This window comes from Drosophila novamexicana, unplaced genomic scaffold (genome assembly GCF_003285875.2).
Source record: "Drosophila novamexicana strain 15010-1031.04,08,12 unplaced genomic scaffold, DnovRS2.1 tig00000008-arrow-pilon, whole genome shotgun sequence".
NCBI classification, from domain to species: Eukaryota; Metazoa; Arthropoda; class Insecta; order Diptera; family Drosophilidae; genus Drosophila; species Drosophila novamexicana.
The window spans coordinates 2600610-2619456 of record NW_020824765.1 but is presented as its reverse complement, the minus strand read 5'-3'; the positions used below and the strand labels follow the sequence as shown (position 1 = coordinate 2619456).

The 18847-nt window shown below is 34.7% G+C and overlaps 2 protein-coding genes across 11 annotated transcripts in view; one reads left to right on the top strand and one right to left on the bottom strand.

Annotated features, from left to right (window-relative positions):
* Positions 1 to 7845, top strand: part of LOC115759892 (serine/threonine-protein kinase MARK2) — a 35679-nt gene extending 27834 nt beyond the window's left edge. For 4 of the 10 annotated variants that reach the window (XM_030701082.1, XM_030701035.1, XM_030701027.1 and 1 more), the window contains exons 12-15: positions 442 to 565; positions 5905 to 6054; positions 6114 to 6232; positions 6292 to 7844. In XM_030701082.1, coding sequence (XP_030556942.1) covers positions 442 to 565; positions 5905 to 6054; positions 6114 to 6232; positions 6292 to 6350 — 452 coding nt within the window. In that variant the 3' untranslated portion in view covers positions 6351 to 7844. Of the gene's footprint in view, positions 1 to 441; positions 566 to 2510; positions 4080 to 5904; positions 6055 to 6113; positions 6233 to 6291 lie in introns of those variants that run through there. The other 6 variants (XM_030701060.1, XM_030701044.1, XM_030701011.1 and 3 more) reach the window with 5 other exon arrangements.
* Positions 7846 to 17668: 9823 nt separating this feature from the next.
* LOC115763981 (tubulin-folding cofactor B) lies at positions 17669 to 18839 on the bottom strand. The gene is made up of 4 exons (XM_030706793.1): positions 18530 to 18839; positions 18096 to 18467; positions 17915 to 18036; positions 17669 to 17862 (listed from the first exon to the last, which is right to left on the bottom strand). The coding sequence occupies exons 1-4, from the start codon at positions 18656 to 18658 to the stop codon at positions 17745 to 17747; spliced, it is 741 nt and encodes a 246-aa protein (XP_030562653.1). The 5' UTR covers positions 18659 to 18839; the 3' UTR covers positions 17669 to 17744.
* Positions 18840 to 18847: the final 8 nt, after the last annotated feature.

Here is an 18847-nt window from a genome sequence, read left to right as displayed (position 1 = left end):
ATTAGGCTTATATGGCTAGATCGGAATATGGAGAACCATTTCTATTTTTAGAGCTAGGGATAGGGCTGAAAGATTGAGTCTCTGTCCACGACTCATCTTTATTTATTTGGATGTTTGTCTGTTATTGGGCTGTGTAAGAGTATCTTGCAGTCGGTTGCAGCCGACCAGTGTTGGTTAGTGTTTGAGGGAACTATTCACTTAGCATCTGGACTCGAACAGATTGGCTATAACTGAAAAGTTCGATTAACTTGTTTTATTTGTATTATAAGAATCGATATTGTTATATATATGCATATTTCTTATATCTGTGTTAGTTAGTTGAGCACATTTCGAATCTAGGATATACTAACGATTTAGAAATTATGTAGTTAGTCCCTAGATACCTAAGTCGATCTGTATTGTTTGTAATTGTATCTAATATATGGACGTTTGTTCTTGTAGGTCAAACCAGGGCCAGAAACAACACCGCGCTGGAATACTCTGGTACAAGTGGCGCCTCCGGTGACTCGCCGCATCCGGGTCGGATGAGCTTTTTTTCGAAACTTTCCTCCCGTTTTAGCAAACGGTAAGTTTCGAATGACTTCTCATTATATTATTATTGGTTATTGTTTCTTCTGTTTATCGAAATATGTTACAAGAAAAGAAAATGCAGTTTAAATTCCGTATTTTTTTTATTTTTATTATTTTCCTATTATTATAACTGTTTGTTTTCATTTCTTTTCTTTTGTTTTTCTTTTTTTTTTTTGATTTATTTTTTTTTTTAAATTTAATTTTTGTTTCATGTTTCATTTTTGCATATTTACACACATACACATATGTACATATGTATGTGTTTATGTTTTGTACCAAATCCGTTTTAATGAATGAACCTTGGGCTAGACCCCAGAACTGAGGTCAAGCCCGGAATAATATACGTTCACAGGCTGTGATCTTTACAGCTGTATTAAACTAGTTAATCGATTGATGATACTAACGAATCCTAACTGTATACCTAATGGGCATAAGAAGCATTTGATTTGAGAACTCAACACAAGGAATCTGTCTCTATCGCAATATCTAATACAATATCAAATTAGTTTTGTCAGTTATCAAAATTGATCTGCATTAGTGAGGTCTCAAAAAAGGATGTTGGAGAGTAGAATAAGGTTGCAAATATTTGATCATAATTTATTGGTATTACCATGAAGAATATTTGGAAATATTTGGTTTCAATTCGCTGCCGCACGCTTTTCCCATGCACATCTAATATGAACATCACAAGTCGCACTTAAACATCCAACTAATTGAAAATATAAGGCTTAAGTTAATTGCAATTGAGTATCGCTGGGGTCAAGTCCTTTGGGGGCACGTCCTTTGGCATGCCTTGGGCCAAGTTGTTGCCAGAGCAGAGCTCACAATTAACGTAGGGCCTTTTGGTTTTTTATAGTTAATTATAATTTGTATGTTTCGAAAGTAGCTCATTCATCTTTAATTTGCATGCAGATTGTTGCTCTGTTGCTTTGCATATTATTATTAATTGTGAATTTATTGAAATGTTTGTCGAACTCCTTTTCATTTGTTACTTGTAATTGTTTGTGCATATATGAAAATTGTTGTTTGTGCCTATTTTTGTTTATTCTTATTCATTTAAACTAACAGTGTTTTTTAAAAAAAAAAGAAAGTATGTTAATATCATAAACACATAATACTTATGTAGATATGTACACAGGGAAATTGGTTAAGAATGAATTCGAATATTTACATCAACATAAGTAAAAAACACAAAAAAGAATATAAATATAACAAAAAAAAAATAAAATAAAAATAAAAACACGGCTCTCAGATTTGAGACTGTGTGTGTGTTTTTTTTGTGCTAGACTCAACTCAACTCAACTAAATTTAATTCAATGATTCGGATACAAAACAAATACAAAACTTCGCATACATACATACATATGTAACTACGTGCAATGTATACATATTAGTTGAATGGACAGCATCCAATTGCCAGGATCTGTAGATTCTTTTAAAGCGCGCTCTCTCCGTCACTTTTACCTACTATCTTGTACATAAGCAGGGTATTAAGTCTTTATGTCCAACTTTTTCTATCTTCCTTTCTGCGATTGCCTATGTATTGCCCATGTACGTGTATACATTTTCATCCCACTAATAGGAAGCCAGCCTCAACTTGTTCTTGTCTGTTTTTATTCCTATTCATATACAAAAAATAAAAATATAAAAAAAAATGAACATTTGACATCTTAAACTTTGTTTAATTCTAATTATTAAAAGATATTGCGTTTACTTTTCTTTTCCAATAATTCCATAATGAAAAAAAAAAAAAGAAAATAGTTGAAAGAAGAAAGCAAAAGAGAAGAAAAGAAAGAAAATGTTGTTTTAGTTTTTATCATTATTCCGTTTTATTCTTATTTGTTTACTTTCGTTTCATTTCTCGTATTTGTTTTTTTACCCATTATTAATATTTTTTCCAGCCGTGAATAATTTGTTTAAAATTTTTTCTTTAATTTTAGGCCAAACCAGTAATTAACAAAACAAGCAATTAACTACTTCTTGTTAATAGTTCGTTCTAAAACTGAAACAAACAAACAAACAAACGATTCCCCCTAAAGTAAACGCTCGTGACGAACAGAGAGAGAGAGACAGAGAGAGAGAAAGAAAGAGAGATACAGATATGTTACAGATATAAAATCAAACACAGATAAAAGATACAAGATCAGATCGGAGCGTTTCAGTTCGATTTTGATTCTTTCCGATTCGTAATCCCCTTCAAAAGAACGTCGACAACGTTGAGTTACGTTACGTTACGCTACGTTACGTTACGTTACGTTAATAGAAATTCACAAAGAAAGCGTCTATGTTTTACTACAATTATTAACTAATTATACTTACACATTTATATAAATTAAAATACACACACACACACACACACACACATATATATATATATTTAAAAGTAAAAATCAACAACAACAAACAGATACCAACAATTCTTTGTTTTCTTTGTTTGTAAACTAATTCAATTCAGTTCAACTCGATTCAATTCGATTCGATTCGATTCAATTTGATTCAATTTGATTTGATTTGATTTGAGTTCTCGACTTCAAATCACAAATGAAATTCGAAAATATAATACGCATAGGCTGTTGCTATGTCATTGTCACTATTTTCCATATTGTTTTACTGCTAAAACTGAAACTGAAACTGAAACTAAAACTAAAAACTAGTAATGCTATCTAAAATATTAACGTTATATTGCGAAGCGCTATCTTAGTAATTACATATAATATGTATGCATATATCACGTATATTTATCCGAATCGTTTAAGTTCACACCAAAAGCAGCTGCGAGTTATCAACAAAAATACAAAAAAAAAAAGCAAAAACAAAAAATATGAATTCAAATTTACCAATACCACAATACAAATGTATCTATATCTATGTACGTATGTATGCAGGTTGAAATATGTATTTAAACTGTTCCGAAAATCATATACAATCACGATTAATAATAATAATAATAATAATAATTATAATAAAGATTGATAAAAAACACACTGATTATTATGAAGTTGAAGTCGAAGCGCATCAAACGAGCGTATTTAGTAATTTAAGAACAATGATTAGTTACCATAAAGAAAACTATCTTTAATCAAGGATTAAATATGTATTAAAACAACGTGCATGTGACCATTTTATTTGTACAGATGATTATCTATAAATCGTGTTATCGGGCACCTTCAGTGGTCTGATTAGTTATATATATTAAGTTTCAAAGAAAATAACATAATTAAATAAATGAATAATTTAATTAGAAATAAATTATGTGGAAAATTTGTTAAACAAAGCAAATATTTCAACTTTAAATGCATTCGAATTTTATTTCTCTCTCCATCCTAGACCTATGCTCGTTTCCCCAACATCAAAAATTCCAATTTTTAGTTAATACAAAATTAAAGCCCAACAGTTCTCATTTACAATTCTATGAAATACTAAATGGAAGAGTTATCAAATCTTGAAACAGAAAAAAGTAAATTGTTTATTTATTTATTTAAGTGACAGATCTTTGGGGTTCTTCTTTTAACTAGCGCTTATAATTTTCGAGTCATGCTTGTTTTAAATTTTATAAATGGAAGATTTCAATAATATAAATATATATATATATTTTCAATATTAAGTTTCAAGCTAGATAGAAAGCTTGTTTAATGGGAAAGTAATTTGCACTTTTATATGCATTTAAACACATTTTAATGTTTTTTGTTTTCTTGATGTAGTACAGTGAAAGCTCCCAAAGCGGACAGCTCTCATAGCCGGACGCTTTATAAAAAGACTTTCCAAAAACTGAAATGGGGACAGAATCAATAAAACTCATTAACTAGGATTCCATTAAATCTGTAGATAGCCCTTTTACCAATTCCTGTTCATAACAATCCTGCTGCCAATGAAAAATATTTGATCTATTAAAGAAAAACTGTAAAATTTGTTGTGACAAATATTAGGTACGCGAAATTGTCGAGTTAAAACTGGCAAATTACTAACTTACTACAAAAATTAACAATAACAGAAATAATATAGTTTAACTCCAATAAAGCATTTAAAATAAAAACGTTTGTACCTCTGCCACGGTGGGTATTCGGCTAAGCGAGGGTATATATGAACAAATTTCCAAGCCAGGGTATATCTTTTAGTCGGGCCTCATTGATTTCACAAATCTTATAGGCTTTAAAAAGTGAAGGTGACTCAATGTCTGTAGATATGATTCAATCCTTGCCATTGTCCATAGGTAGACTTTACTAATAAAAGACATCGAGTTAGTATTTATTTAAATCGGTAAAAAGGTAAGGTTAAGGTTTAATACCCAAGGAAATGGCAATGAAAACTATCTTAACTTTTAAAGCAATCGATATTTGAATGAAAAGGGAAAAGTGTGGACTGTTTCGGCTGTTAGACTATACTGTGAATCCCTTAAGATCAAGAGATTCTTCTACGTCATATCAAAAACAGACGTCGCTCAATATGGAAGATTTCTTCAGAGATTCGTACAGGATATCGACAAAATTAGATTAAAAGTTTGGCGTTTGTAAATCTTTTATTCCTCGAGCAGAACAACTTTGGTATAGATAAGCTTGAGTAGTTACCCATTTCTAAAATTGCTGCAGAACTTTCATCAGTAAATACCTTTGAAGTTGCTTTCTATCTTTTCTATCTTATCTTAAGTTGAATCGAAATTCGTAATTTTTTATCTTTATAATAGCGATTTGGGCATCTTGTTTGAGAATCGAATACAGGGACTAAAGATGGGAGCAGGCCACGTCTCTTTAACAACACTCCTACAAATTATACCCAGCCCAACCAAACAAATGAATCATACTCTCCAATTTCATATTTTTCGACTGGTCTTAGTTATTAGATTAGATTTTCAACGAAATATGCCAACTATCGACCAGTTTTAAGTCGAAAGTTTTACCTGATAATGTTGTTCTTACAGCGGCTCATTTTAGGGATCATGCTCTTCATGTGGGAGTAGGTTGCTTCGTCCAAATGCAGTTCTTGTATAAAAAACTATCTGGTTTTGTAAGATAATTAATTACAAAACAAACTCCAGCCCTGAGAAGGATAAACAGGAGCTCCTCTTACCTCTTGCCAATAACAGAGGATTTTAGGCAGCACGAGGATATTAGAAAGAAATGCATTAACTAATAAAAGTCGCAATGAACATGTCTACAAAGGCAAATATAGTCTTTAACAAATAAATAAATTTATATATGATGGGGCTTAAGTTATTAAAAATAAATGGCTAAAAGGTATTCTTAAGCTCAGAGCTAGCTGTCCACATACTTATTTCAACTTTGTTTTATTTGGTTTCTTTTTGGTAACACATTAAGTAATTAACGAATTAATTTTTAGTACATCTACCACGGAAGAGGCGGCCAAGCCAAGAGTTTTGCGATTTACATGGTCCATGAAGACCACATCCCCGCTGATGCCCGATCAAATAATGCAGAAGATAAGGGAAGTGCTGGATCAAAACAATTGCGATTACGAACAACGCGAAAGGTAAGTCTACATATTATAGTTAACTGATATATTAAGTATAATGTTTGTTTTTGTAACAGGTTTGTGCTTTGGTGTGTGCACGGCGATCCGAACACAGATTCGTTGGTCCAATGGGAGATTGAGGTGTGCAAGTTGCCGCGACTCTCATTGAACGGGGTGCGCTTTAAACGCATTTCTGGTAAGTGCATCTTTATGAAGTTGTTTAAGTTAATTGAGTTTGTCTTTCGGTTTATTCAGGTACAAGCATTGGCTTCAAAAACATTGCGTCTCGCATTGCTTTTGACCTCCGTCTGTGACTTAATAAAACGACTAACGAAAGCTGTACAGCCGCCACCACCAGTACCAGCACCACCACCACCATCACCACCGATAGCGACACAACAAAACCAACCACCTCCACTGCCAGATACCAGATGGCCAGCGGCAGTAGCAAGCTGTCTGGGCAATCGATGCTGCGTCGCTCGGTCAGCAGTCACCAGAGATCGAATCGGTTCAAGCTAAGTCGATTGCCCGGCATCAGGCATGATGGACACAAGAAGACGGGCGTGCTGTCCTCGGCTTTTCAGATTTACTTGCCCTTCAGATCGAAGGATACTTTGAAATCCCAAGTCAAATTTGACGCGTCTCGCTCAATCGGTTATGAAAAGCAGACTGAAGAGCATCCACAGCTGGAACCAATAAATGTTATGTTGCCGGAGAACGCCGATTGTATAATGCCCAGTAACTCAATTGAATCTCAAGGGCTAAGCCAAAACAAGGATGCAGCAGCTGGCGGTGGTGGTGACAACGATCGGAATATTGATCTGCAAAAACTGCCTGGTGGCAGTGAGCTGAAAGCAAGGGGAAGCAGCAGCAGCAGCAGCGGCAGTCGCAGAGGAAACCGATTTAAAAGGAACATCAAGAATACCGGAAGTCTAATTGTGCGCAAATTGACTGCCTCCCGTTACGGGGGCGACACAGGCAAGGCAGGCGGCGGGCCAACATCAAAGCACTCGGACGAGCAGAATGTTATAAATAACGATAAGCCAAACAACACCAAACAGAAAGTAGCAATGTTACGCACCACAACTCTCTAAGTACATGGATATATAGAATACATCAAGAAGGAACAGGATCCGGGCTCTTGTGGCAGCGCATGTATTTGTCTCCAATCATAGTATGACACTAGCATAGAATCTCAAGTAAAAGTTAATGTTTTACATTTATTCATTGATCTATCGCGTATTGAATATCTTATACTTATAATAACAGCCGAGCAGACAAAAATTACCCACAACTTAAGTACATAAGCACCAACACATGCATACATATGTCATATGTACACCTATATATTGATATCGTTAATTGCTAGACAGCGTAGGTGAGAGCCACACCGTTTTAATTCAATAAAATGAAGAAAAACAAAAACAAAAAAAAATATATATATAACATAAAAAATCAACGCTATAGAACGCATTTTTTACCCCGTGGATTTAAAGTACACATTAAAGAGGCATAATACTAAATTTTGTTGTTAATTAATTTAGGTTTATGTTTGGCTTTTTTCGTTCGTTTCGTTTCGTAAAATAACACAGAAATAAACCAAAATAAATGAAACAACAAATTGATTGACAGTTGTTATATGAACTCATATTTCTTACGTCGGCTATAAAATCTATTTTAAATTATAAATGCGTTTGTAGCAGATGAGCTTATTTCCTTAAATGAGTTAAAGCCCAAGCTGCAAGTTACACAAAGCGAAGCTGCAAACATAAAATTTTTAAAATTGTATATTGTATTTATATAATTATATTTATTTAACCACTTCTCAAAGTTAGTGTTTTTACATTCTATATTTGTGGCATTCCTGAAACTGATTTTGATTTGATCTTTGACTTCGAATATCCGTTTGACAATTGGCGCAAAAGCACAAAATGCCGAAAAAAAGTCTAAAAAAACAGGAAAACTAGGAGGATCTACGTTGGAAATTTCAAGCGTCCAGCTTCTATAGTTTTTGAGATCGGACAGACAGACGAACATGCTTGTTCGCTTGCTTTTTGGTCGATTTGGGTCAAAATTTAGATTTTCTATTTTTTGATGCCAGTCGATAGTACTGATCCTTACGAGTCCAAAATGGTATAATATTTGAAAATCGGACACTATTTGGCCGAGATATTCAAAAAAATCATCAAAAAAGGTTTGATTTTCGAACCGAACCCGATTTTGATAAAAATCGTGATGTAACCCCTTGCCATTTTGGTCGATTTGGGTCAAAATTTAGATTTTCTATTTTTTGATGCCAGTCGATAGTACTGATCCTTACGAGTCCAAAATGGTATAAAATTTGAAGATCGGACACTATTTGGCCGAGATATTCAAAAAAATCATCAAAAAAGGTTTGATTTTTGAACCGAACCCGATTTTGATAAAAATCGTGATGTAACCCCTTGCCATTTTGGTCGATTTGGGTCAAAATTTAGATTTTCTATTTTTTGATGCCAGTCGATAGTACTGATCCTTACGAGTACAAAATGGTATAAAATTTGAAAATCGGACACTATTTGGCCGAGATATTCAAAAAAATCGATAGTACTGATCCTTACGAGTCCAAAATGGTGTAAAATTTGAAGATCGGACACTATTTGGCCGAGATATTCAAAAAAATCATCAAAAAAGGTTTGATTTTTGAACCGAACCCGATTTTGATAAAAATCGTGATGTAACCCCTTGCCATTTTGGTCGATTTGGGTCAAAATTTAGATTTTCTATTTTTTGATGCCAGTCGATAGTACTGATCCTTACGAGTACAAAATGGTATAAAATTTGAAGATCGGACACTATTTGGCCGAGATATTCAAAAAAATCGATAGTACTGATCCTTACGAGTCCAAAATTGGAGTTATGTCGTTTTCAAACGTCATATCTTCCGCGGATACATGTCGTTTTTAGAGCGGCGGAGTTATGTCGCTTCAAAACGACATAATCTCGCCATGATCAGCGGCGGAGTTATGTCGTTTTCAAACGTCATAATTTCGCCAGAAAGCATACAAATTCAAAAAGGTATAATATTTGAAAATCAGACTTTATTTCCCCGAGATATTCAAAAAAAATCATCAAAAAAGGTTTGATTTTCGAACCGAACCCGATTTTGATAAAAATCGTGATGTAACCCCTTGCCATTTTGGTCGATTTGGGTCAAAATTTAGATTTTCTATTTTTTGATGCCAGTCGATAGTACTGATCCTTACGAGTCCAAAATGGTATAAAATTTGAAGATCGGACACTATTTGGCCGAGATATTCAAAAAAATCATCAAAAAAGGTTTGATTTTTGAACCGAACCCGATTTTGATAAAAATCGTGATGTAACCCCTTGCCATTTTGGTCGATTTGGGTCAAAATTTAGATTTTCTATTTTTTGATGCCAGTCGATAGTACTGATCCTTACGAGTACAAAATGGTATAAAATTTGAAAATCGGACACTATTTGGCCGAGATATTCAAAAAAATCATCAAAAAAGGTTTGATTTTCGAACCGAACCCGATTTTGATTAAAATCGTGATGTAAGCCCTTGCCATTTTGGTCGATTTGGGTCAAAATTTAGATTTTCTATTTTTTGATTTGAAAATCGGACACTATTTGGCCGAGATATTCAAAAAAATCGATAGTACTGATCCTTACGAGTCCAAAATTGGAGTTATGTCGTTTTCAAACGTCATATCTTCCGCGGATATGTCGTTTTTAGAGCGGCGGAGTTATGTCGCTTCAAAACGACATAATCTCGCCATGATCAGCGGCGGAGTTATGTCGTTTTCAAACGTCATAATTTCGCCAGAAAGCATACAAATTCAAAAAGGTATAATATTTGAAAATCAGACTTTATTTCCCCGAGATATTCAAAAAAAATCATCAAAAAAGGTTTGATTTTCGAACCGAACCCGATTTTGATAAAAATCGTGATGTAAGCCCTTGCCATTTTGGTCGATTTGGGTCAAAATTTAGATTTTCTATTTTTTGATGCCAAAATTGGAGTTATGTCGTTTTCAAACGTCATATCTTCCGCGGATATATGTCGTTTTTAGAGCGGCGGAGTTATGTCGCTTCAAAACGACATAATCTCGCCATGATCAGCGGCGGAGTTATGTCGTTTTCAAACGTCATAATTTCGCCAGAAAGCATACAAATTCAAAAAGGTATAATATTTGAAAATCAGACTTTATTTCCCCGAGATATTCAAAAAAAATCATCAAAAAAGGTTTGATTTTCGAACCGAACCCGATTTTGATAAAAATCGTGATGTAAGCCCTTGCCATTTTGGTCGATTTGGGTCAAAATTTAGATTTTCTATTTTTTGATGCCAGTCGATAGTACTGATCCTTACGAGTCCAAAATGGTATAAAATTTGAAGATCGGACACTATTTGGCCGAGATATTCAAAAAAATCATCAAAAAAGGTTTGATTTTTGAACCGAACCCGATTTTGATAAAAATCGTGATGTAACCCCTTGCCATTTTGGTCGATTTGGGTCAAAATTTAGATTTTCTATTTTTTGATGCCAGTCGATAGTACTGATCCTTACGAGTCCAAAATGGTATAAAATTTGAAGATCGGACACTATTTGGCCGAGATATTCAAAAAAATCATCAAAAAAGGTTTGATTTTCGAACCGAACCCGATTTTGATAAAAATCGTGATGTAACCCCTTGCCATTTTGGTCGATTTGGGTCAAAATTTAGATTTTCTATTTTTTGATGCCAGTCGATAGTACTGATCCTTACGAGTCCAAAATGGTATAAAATTTGAAGATCGGACACTATTTGGCCGAGATATTAAAAAAAATCGATAGTACTGATCCTTACGAGTCCAAAATTGGAGTTATGTCGTTTTCAAACGTCATATCTTCCGCGGATATATGTCGTTTTTAGAGCGGCGGAGTTATGTCGCTTCAAAACGACATAATCTCGCCAAACGTCATAATTTCGCCAGAAAGCATACAAATTCAAAAAGGTATAATATTTGAAAATCAGACTTTATTTGCCCGAGATATTCAAAAAAAATCATCAAAAAAGGTTTGATTTTCGAACCGAACCCGATTTTGATAAAAATCGTGATGTAACCCCTTGCCATTTTGGTCGATTTGGGTCAAAATTTAGATTTTCTATTTTTTGATGCCAGTCGATAGTACTGATCCTTACGAGTCCAAAATTTGAAGATCGGACACTATTTGGCCGAGATATTCAAAAAAATCATCAAAAAAGGTTTGATTTTCGAACCGAACCCGATTTTGATAAAAATCGTGATGTAACCCCTTGCCATTTTGGTCGATTTGGGTCAAAATTTAGATTTTCTATTTTTTGATGCCAGTCGATAGTACTGATCCTTACTAGTACAAAATGGTATAAAATTTGAAAACCTGACACTATTTGGCCGAGATATTCAAAAAAATCATCAAAAAAGGTTTGATTTTCGAACCGAACCCGATTTTGATTAAAATCGTGATGTAAGCCCTTGCCATTTTGGTCGATTTGGGTCAAAATTTAGATTTTCTATTTTTTGATGCCAGTCGATAGTACTGATCCTTACGAGTCCAAAATGGTATAAAATTTGAAGATCGGACACTATTTGGCCGAGATATTCAAAAAAATCATCAAAAAAGGTTTGATTTTCGAACCGAACCCGATTTTGATAAAAATCGTGATGTAACCCCTTGCCATTTTGATCGATTTGGGTCAAAATTTAGATTTTCTATTTTTTGATGCCAGTCGATAGTACTGATCCTTACGAGTCCAAAATTGGAGTTATGTCGTTTTCAAACGTCATATCTTCCGCGGATATATGTCGTTTTTAGAGCGGCGGAGTTATGTCGCTTCAAAACGACATAATCTCGCCAAACGTCATAATTTCGCCAGAAAGCATACAAATTCAAAAAGGTATAATATTTGAAAATCAGACTTTATTTGCCCGAGATATTCAAAAAAAATCATCAAAAAAGGTTTGATTTTCGAACCGAACCCGATTTTGATAAAAATCGTGATGTAACCCCTTGCCATTTTGGTCGATTTGGGTCAAAATTTCTATTTTTTGATGCCAGTCGATAGTACTGATCCTTACGAGTCCAAAATGGTATAAAATTTGAAGATCGGACACTATTTGGCCGAGATATTCAAAAAAATCATCAAAAAAGGTTTGATTTTTGAACCGAACCCGATTTTGATAAAAATCGTGATGTAACCCCTTGCCATTTTGGTCGATTTGGGTCAAAATTTAGATTTTCTATTTTTTGATGCCAGTCGATAGTACTGATCCTTACGAGTCCAAAATGGTATAAAATTTGAAGATCGGACACTATTTGGCCGAGATATTCAAAAAAATCATCAAAAAAGGTTTGATTTTCGAACCGAACCCGATTTTGATAAAAATCGTGATGTAACCCCTTGCCATTTTGGTCGATTTGGGTCAAAATTTAGATTTTCTATTTTTTGATGCCAGTCGATAGTACTGATCCTTACGAGTCCAAAATGGTATAAAATTTGAAGATCGGACACTATTTGGCCGAGATATTAAAAAAAATCGATAGTACTGATCCTTACGAGTCCAAAATTGGAGTTATGTCGTTTTCAAACGTCATATCTTCCGCGGATATATGTCGTTTTTAGAGCGGCGGAGTTATGTCGCTTCAAAACGACATAATCTCGCCAAACGTCATAATTTCGCCAGAAAGCATACAAATTCAAAAAGGTATAATATTTGAAAATCAGACTTTATTTGCCCGAGATATTCAAAAAAAATCATCAAAAAAGGTTTGATTTTCGAACCGAACCCGATTTTGATAAAAATCGTGATGTAACCCCTTGCCATTTTGGTCGATTTGGGTCAAAATTTAGATTTTCTATTTTTTGATGCCAGTCGATAGTACTGATCCTTACGAGTCCAAAATTTGAAGATCGGACACTATTTGGCCGAGATATTCAAAAAAATCATCAAAAAAGGTTTGATTTTCGAACCGAACCCGATTTTGATAAAAATCGTGATGTAACCCCTTGCCATTTTGGTCGATTTGGGTCAAAATTTAGATTTTCTATTTTTTGATGCCAGTCGATAGTACTGATCCTTACGAGTACAAAATGGTATAAAATTTGAAAACCTGACACTATTTGGCCGAGATATTCAAAAAAATCATCAAAAAAGGTTTGATTTTCGAACCGAACCCGATTTTGATTAAAATCGTGATGTAAGCCCTTGCCATTTTGGTCGATTTGGGTCAAAATTTAGATTTTCTATTTTTTGATGCCAGTCGATAGTACTGATCCTTACGAGTCCAAAATGGTATAAAATTTGAAGATCGGACACTATTTGGCCGAGATATTCAAAAAAATCGATAGTACTGATCCTTACGAGTCCAAAATTGGAGTTATGTCGTTTTCAAACGTCATATCTTCCGCGGATATATGTCGTTTTTAGAGCGGCGGAGTTATGTCGCTTCAAAACGACATAATCTCGCCAAACGTCATAATTTCGCCAGAAAGCATACAAATTCAAAAAGGTATAATATTTGAAAATCAGACTTTATTTGCCCGAGATATTCAAAAAAAGATCATCAAAAAAGGTTTGATTTTCGAACCGAACCCGATTTTGATAAAAATCGTGATGTAACCCCTTGCCATTTTGGTCGATTTGGGTCAAAATTTAGATTTTCTATTTTTTGATGCCAGTCGATAGTACTGATCCTTACGAGTACAAAATGGTATAAAATTTGAAAATCGGACACTATTTGGCCGAGATATTCAAAAAAATCATCAAAAAAGGTTTGATTTTCGAACCGAACCCGATTTTGATTAAAATCGTGATGTAAGCCCTTGCCATTTTGGTCGATTTGGGTCAAAATTTAGATTTTCTATTTTTTGATGCCAGTCGATAGTACTGATCCTTACGAGTCCAAAATGGTATAAAATTTGAAGATCGGACACTATTTGGCCGAGATATTCAAAAAAATCATCAAAAAAGGTTTGATTTTCGAACCGAACCCGATTTTGATAAAAATCGTGATGTAACCCCTTGCCATTTTGATCGATTTGGGTCAAAATTTAGATTTTCTATTTTTTGATGCCAGTCGATAGTACTGATCCTTACGAGTCCAAAATGGTATAAAATTTGAAGATCGGACACTATTTGGCCGAGATATTAAAAAAAATCGATAGTACTGATCCTTACGAGTCCAAAATTGGAGTTATGTCGTTTTCAAACGTCATATCTTCCGCGGATATATGTCGTTTTTAGAGCGGCGGAGTTATGTCGCTTCAAAACGACATAATCTCGCCAAACGTCATAATTTCGCCAGAAAGCATACAAATTCAAAAAGGTATAATATTTGAAAATCAGACTTTATTTGCCCGAGATATTCAAAAAAAATCATCAAAAAAGGTTTGATTTTCGAACCGAACCCGATTTTGATAAAAATCGTGATGTAACCCCTTGCCATTTTGGTCGATTTGGGTCAAAATTTAGATTTTCTATTTTTTGATGCCAGTCGATAGTACTGATCCTTACGAGTCCAAAATGGTATAAAATTTGAAGATCGGACACTATTTGGCCGAGATATTCAAAAAAATCATCAAAAAAGGTTTGATTTTTGAACCGAACCCGATTTTGATAAAAATCGTGATGTAACCCCTTGCCATTTTGGTCGATTTGGGTCAAAATTTAGATTTTCTATTTTTTGATGCCAGTCGATAGTACTGATCCTTACGAGTCCAAAATGGTATAAAATTTGAAGATCGGACACTATTTGGCCGAGATATTCAAAAAAATCGATAGTACTGATCCTTACGAGTCCAAAATTGGAGTTATGTCGTTTTCAAACGTCATATCTTCCGCGGATATATGTCGTTTTTAGAGCGGCGGAGTTATGTCGCTTCAAAACGACATAATCTCGCCAAACGTCATAATTTCGCCAGAAAGCATACAAATTCAAAAAGGTATAATATTTGAAAATCAGACTTTATTTGCCCGAGATATTCAAAAAAAATCATCAAAAAAGGTTTGATTTTCGAACCGAACCCGATTTTGATAAAAATCGTGATGTAACCCCTTGCCATTTTGGTCGATTTGAGTCAAAATTTAGATTTTCTATTTTTTGATGCCAGTCGATAGTACTGATCCTTACGAGTCCAAAATGGTATAAAATTTGAAGATCGGACACTATTTGGCCGAGATATTCAAAAAAATCGATAGTACTGATCCTTACGAGTCCAAAATTGGAGTTATGTCGTTTTCAAACGTCATATCTTCCGCGGATATATGTCGTTTTTAGAGCGGCGGAGTTATGTCGCTTCAAAACGACATAATCTCGCCATGATCAGCGGCGGAGCTATGCCGTTTTCAAACGTCATAATTTCGCCAGAAAGCATACAAATTCAAAAAGGTATAATATTTGAAAATCAGACTTTATTTGCCCGAGATTATCAAAAAAAATCATCAAAAAAGGTTTGATTTTCGAACCGAACCCGATTTTGATAAAAATCGTGATGTAACCCCTTGCCATTTTGATCGATTTGGGTCAAAATTTAGATTTTCTATTTTTTGATGCCAGTCGATAGTACTGATCCTTACGAGTCCAAAATGGTATAAAATTTGAAGATCGGACACTATTTGGCCGAGATATTAAAAAAAATCGATAGTACTGATCCTTACGAGTCCAAAATTGGAGTTATGTCGTTTTCAAACGTCATATCTTCCGCGGATATATGTCGTTTTTAGAGCGGCGGAGTTATGTCGCTTCAAAACGACATAATCTCGCCAAACGTCATAATTTCGCCAGAAAGCATACAAATTCAAAAAGGTATAATATTTGAAAATCAGACTTTATTTGCCCGAGATATTCAAAAAAAATCATCAAAAAAGGTTTGATTTTCGAACCGAACCCGATTTTGATAAAAATCGTGATGTAACCCCTTGCCATTTTGGTCGATTTGGGTCAAAATTTAGATTTTCTATTTTTTGATGCCAGTCGATAGTACTGATCCTTACGAGTCCAAAATGGTATAAAATTTGAAGATCGGACACTATTTGGCCGAGATATTCAAAAAAATCATCAAAAAAGGTTTGATTTTTGAACCGAACCCGATTTTGATAAAAATCGTGATGTAACCCCTTGCCATTTTGGTCGATTTGGGTCAAAATTTAGATTTTCTATTTTTTGATGCCAGTCGATAGTACTGATCCTTACGAGTCCAAAATGGTATAAAATTTGAAGATCGGACACTATTTGGCCGAGATATTCAAAAAAATCGATAGTACTGATCCTTACGAGTCCAAAATTGGAGTTATGTCGTTTTCAAACGTCATATCTTCCGCGGATATATGTCGTTTTTAGAGCGGCGGAGTTATGTCGCTTCAAAACGACATAATCTCGCCAAACGTCATAATTTCGCCAGAAAGCATACAAATTCAAAAAGGTATAATATTTGAAAATCAGACTTTATTTGCCCGAGATATTCAAAAAAAATCATCAAAAAAGGTTTGATTTTCGAACCGAACCCGATTTTGATAAAAATCGTGATGTAACCCCTTGCCATTTTGGTCGATTTGAGTCAAAATTTAGATTTTCTATTTTTTGATGCCAGTCGATAGTACTGATCCTTACGAGTCCAAAATGGTATAAAATTTGAAGATCGGACACTATTTGGCCGAGATATTCAAAAAAATCGATAGTACTGATCCTTACGAGTCCAAAATTGGAGTTATGTCGTTTTCAAACGTCATATCTTCCGCGGATATATGTCGTTTTTAGAGCGGCGGAGTTATGTCGCTTCAAAACGACATAATCTCGCCATGATCAGCGGCGGAGCTATGCCGTTTTCAAACGTCATAATTTCGCCAGAAAGCATACAAATTCAAAAAGGTATAATATTTGAAAATCAGACTTTATTTGCCCGAGATTATCAAAAAAAATCATCAAAAAAGGTTTGATTTTCGAACCGAACCCGATTTTGATTAAAATCGTGATGTAACCCCTTGCCATTTTGGTCGATTTGGGTCAAAATTTAGATTTTCTATTTTTTGATGCCAGTCGATAGTACTGATCCTTACGAGTCCAAAATGGTATAAAATTTGAAGATCGGACACTATTTGGCCGAGATATTCAAAAAAAATCATCAAAAAAGGTTTGATTTTTGAACCGAACCCGATTTTGATAAAAATCGTGATGTAACCCCTTGCCATTTTGGTCGATTTGGGTCAAAATTTAGATTTTCTATTTTTTTATGCCAATCGATAGTACTGATCCTTACGAGTCCAAAATGGTATAACATTTCAAAATCGGACATTATTTAACCGAGATATTCAAAAAAATCATCAAAAAAGGTTACATTTACAAATGAATAGTTTTTTGTTCAAAAACTTTTTCTAAGCAATCGATTTTCCATATGTTTGAATGCCAATTGATAGTAAGGATCCGTACGAATTCAAAAAGGTATAACATTTTAATGCCCTTCGATAGAACTGATACTTGCGAGTCGAAAAAGGTATCATTTTCGAAGTGGAATACCCGCTAGAGACTTATAATAAGATAAAGAATTGAGTTAATAGAAACACCAAAATGTTAACTATAAATTATCACAATCAATATAATAATTTAATATGCACAGTCATGCATTTGATAATGATTTCAATAATACAGTTAAATGGAATACCTTAAACAATTGCGTTTTTTTTAAAGCTCATCGTCAAGATCAAAGTTTTCGGGGGGAAAATCACCCACTTCAACGGATAGCGGAGAGACAAAACCTCCATAATTTGGAGGACATACGAAATATGATTTGCCACCAACGCTGAAAAATAAGACATATAGTTTGTGATTTTGACAATTTGTTAAAGTATTACCTTCCGTTATTCTTGCCTAAGGGCTCATCATACTGAACGCCAATAAAAATACCAGTTTTTCCCTCAAGCGGCCCATTGTACATTATTGTTCCACGACGCGTTGGGTTCCCAGCCACAGTCACCTACATGTCGAATTGGAATACAATGTATTAATGTCTCATTAGGTAACACCTTTAGCTACCTGACACCGGCCACCTAAAACGCAGCGCTCCGCCCGCTTCTGCATTTCTTCAGCGTGCTCCCGCCGTTTCGCTTCCATTTGTTGCATTTCCTCGTCATTATACTTGCCAAGACGATTCTGCTTCAAGAAGTTACGCACTGAATCGCCCCTTTGTTCGTATTGATCATTGGTCAGCTCAAATTTTTCAACCGACTCGCTGTCAAATCCGAAGCTCGCAAAGGTGTCAATGACATGGAGCCGCAGGCCATCGCAATTGACATAGAAGCCCAGCTTGGCATCGTTGTTGCTCAGCGCCGTCACGAAGTTGTCACCTTTATACAATTCTACCTTCATGGTGCTGGCACTCCCTCCAGTTAATATTTCCAATTTGCTCTGTGAAACAAAAATGATCGCAGCTGTTTGGATTTTTGTTGCTTATGAACACAAATGAGTACCTTTAGCTGAGCGATGGTTATGTCCTTGGCGAATTTCATCTCAAATGCCACGGCATCGTTATGCGAGTTAGATACATTAGCTTTAATATAAGAGCAATCCGAATTGTCCAATTGAATCATTCCCGACATATTACAAATTCTGCTTTAGCGTCGTACGGTACTTAAAGACGTGGGCGATAGCTCTAAGCGATGACCGATAATTTCCAATATAGTGTATTCCACGAATTTTATTGTATGTGTGTGTGGGCTGGGTGAACGCCTGCAGCAGTTGTTACTACGTTTTTGCAAGTTAGAAAAAGCCTTTTGTTAACAGGCATA

What these genes read in the sequence shown, in the direction of transcription:
- LOC115763981 (XM_030706793.1), bottom strand. Translation starts at nt 18,658, where the DNA reads ATGTCGGGAATGATTCAATTGGACAATTCGGATTGCTCTTATATTAAA. An exon ending in TAACCATCGCTCAGCTAAAG is followed by an intron (nt 18,468 to 18,529) that starts GTACTCATTTGT and finishes TTTGTTTCACAG; the next exon opens with AGCAAATTGGAAATATTAAC. An exon ending in TTTTAGGTGGCCGGTGTCAG is followed by an intron (nt 18,037 to 18,095) that starts GTAGCTAAAGGT and finishes TTCGACATGTAG; the next exon opens with GTGACTGTGGCTGGGAACCC.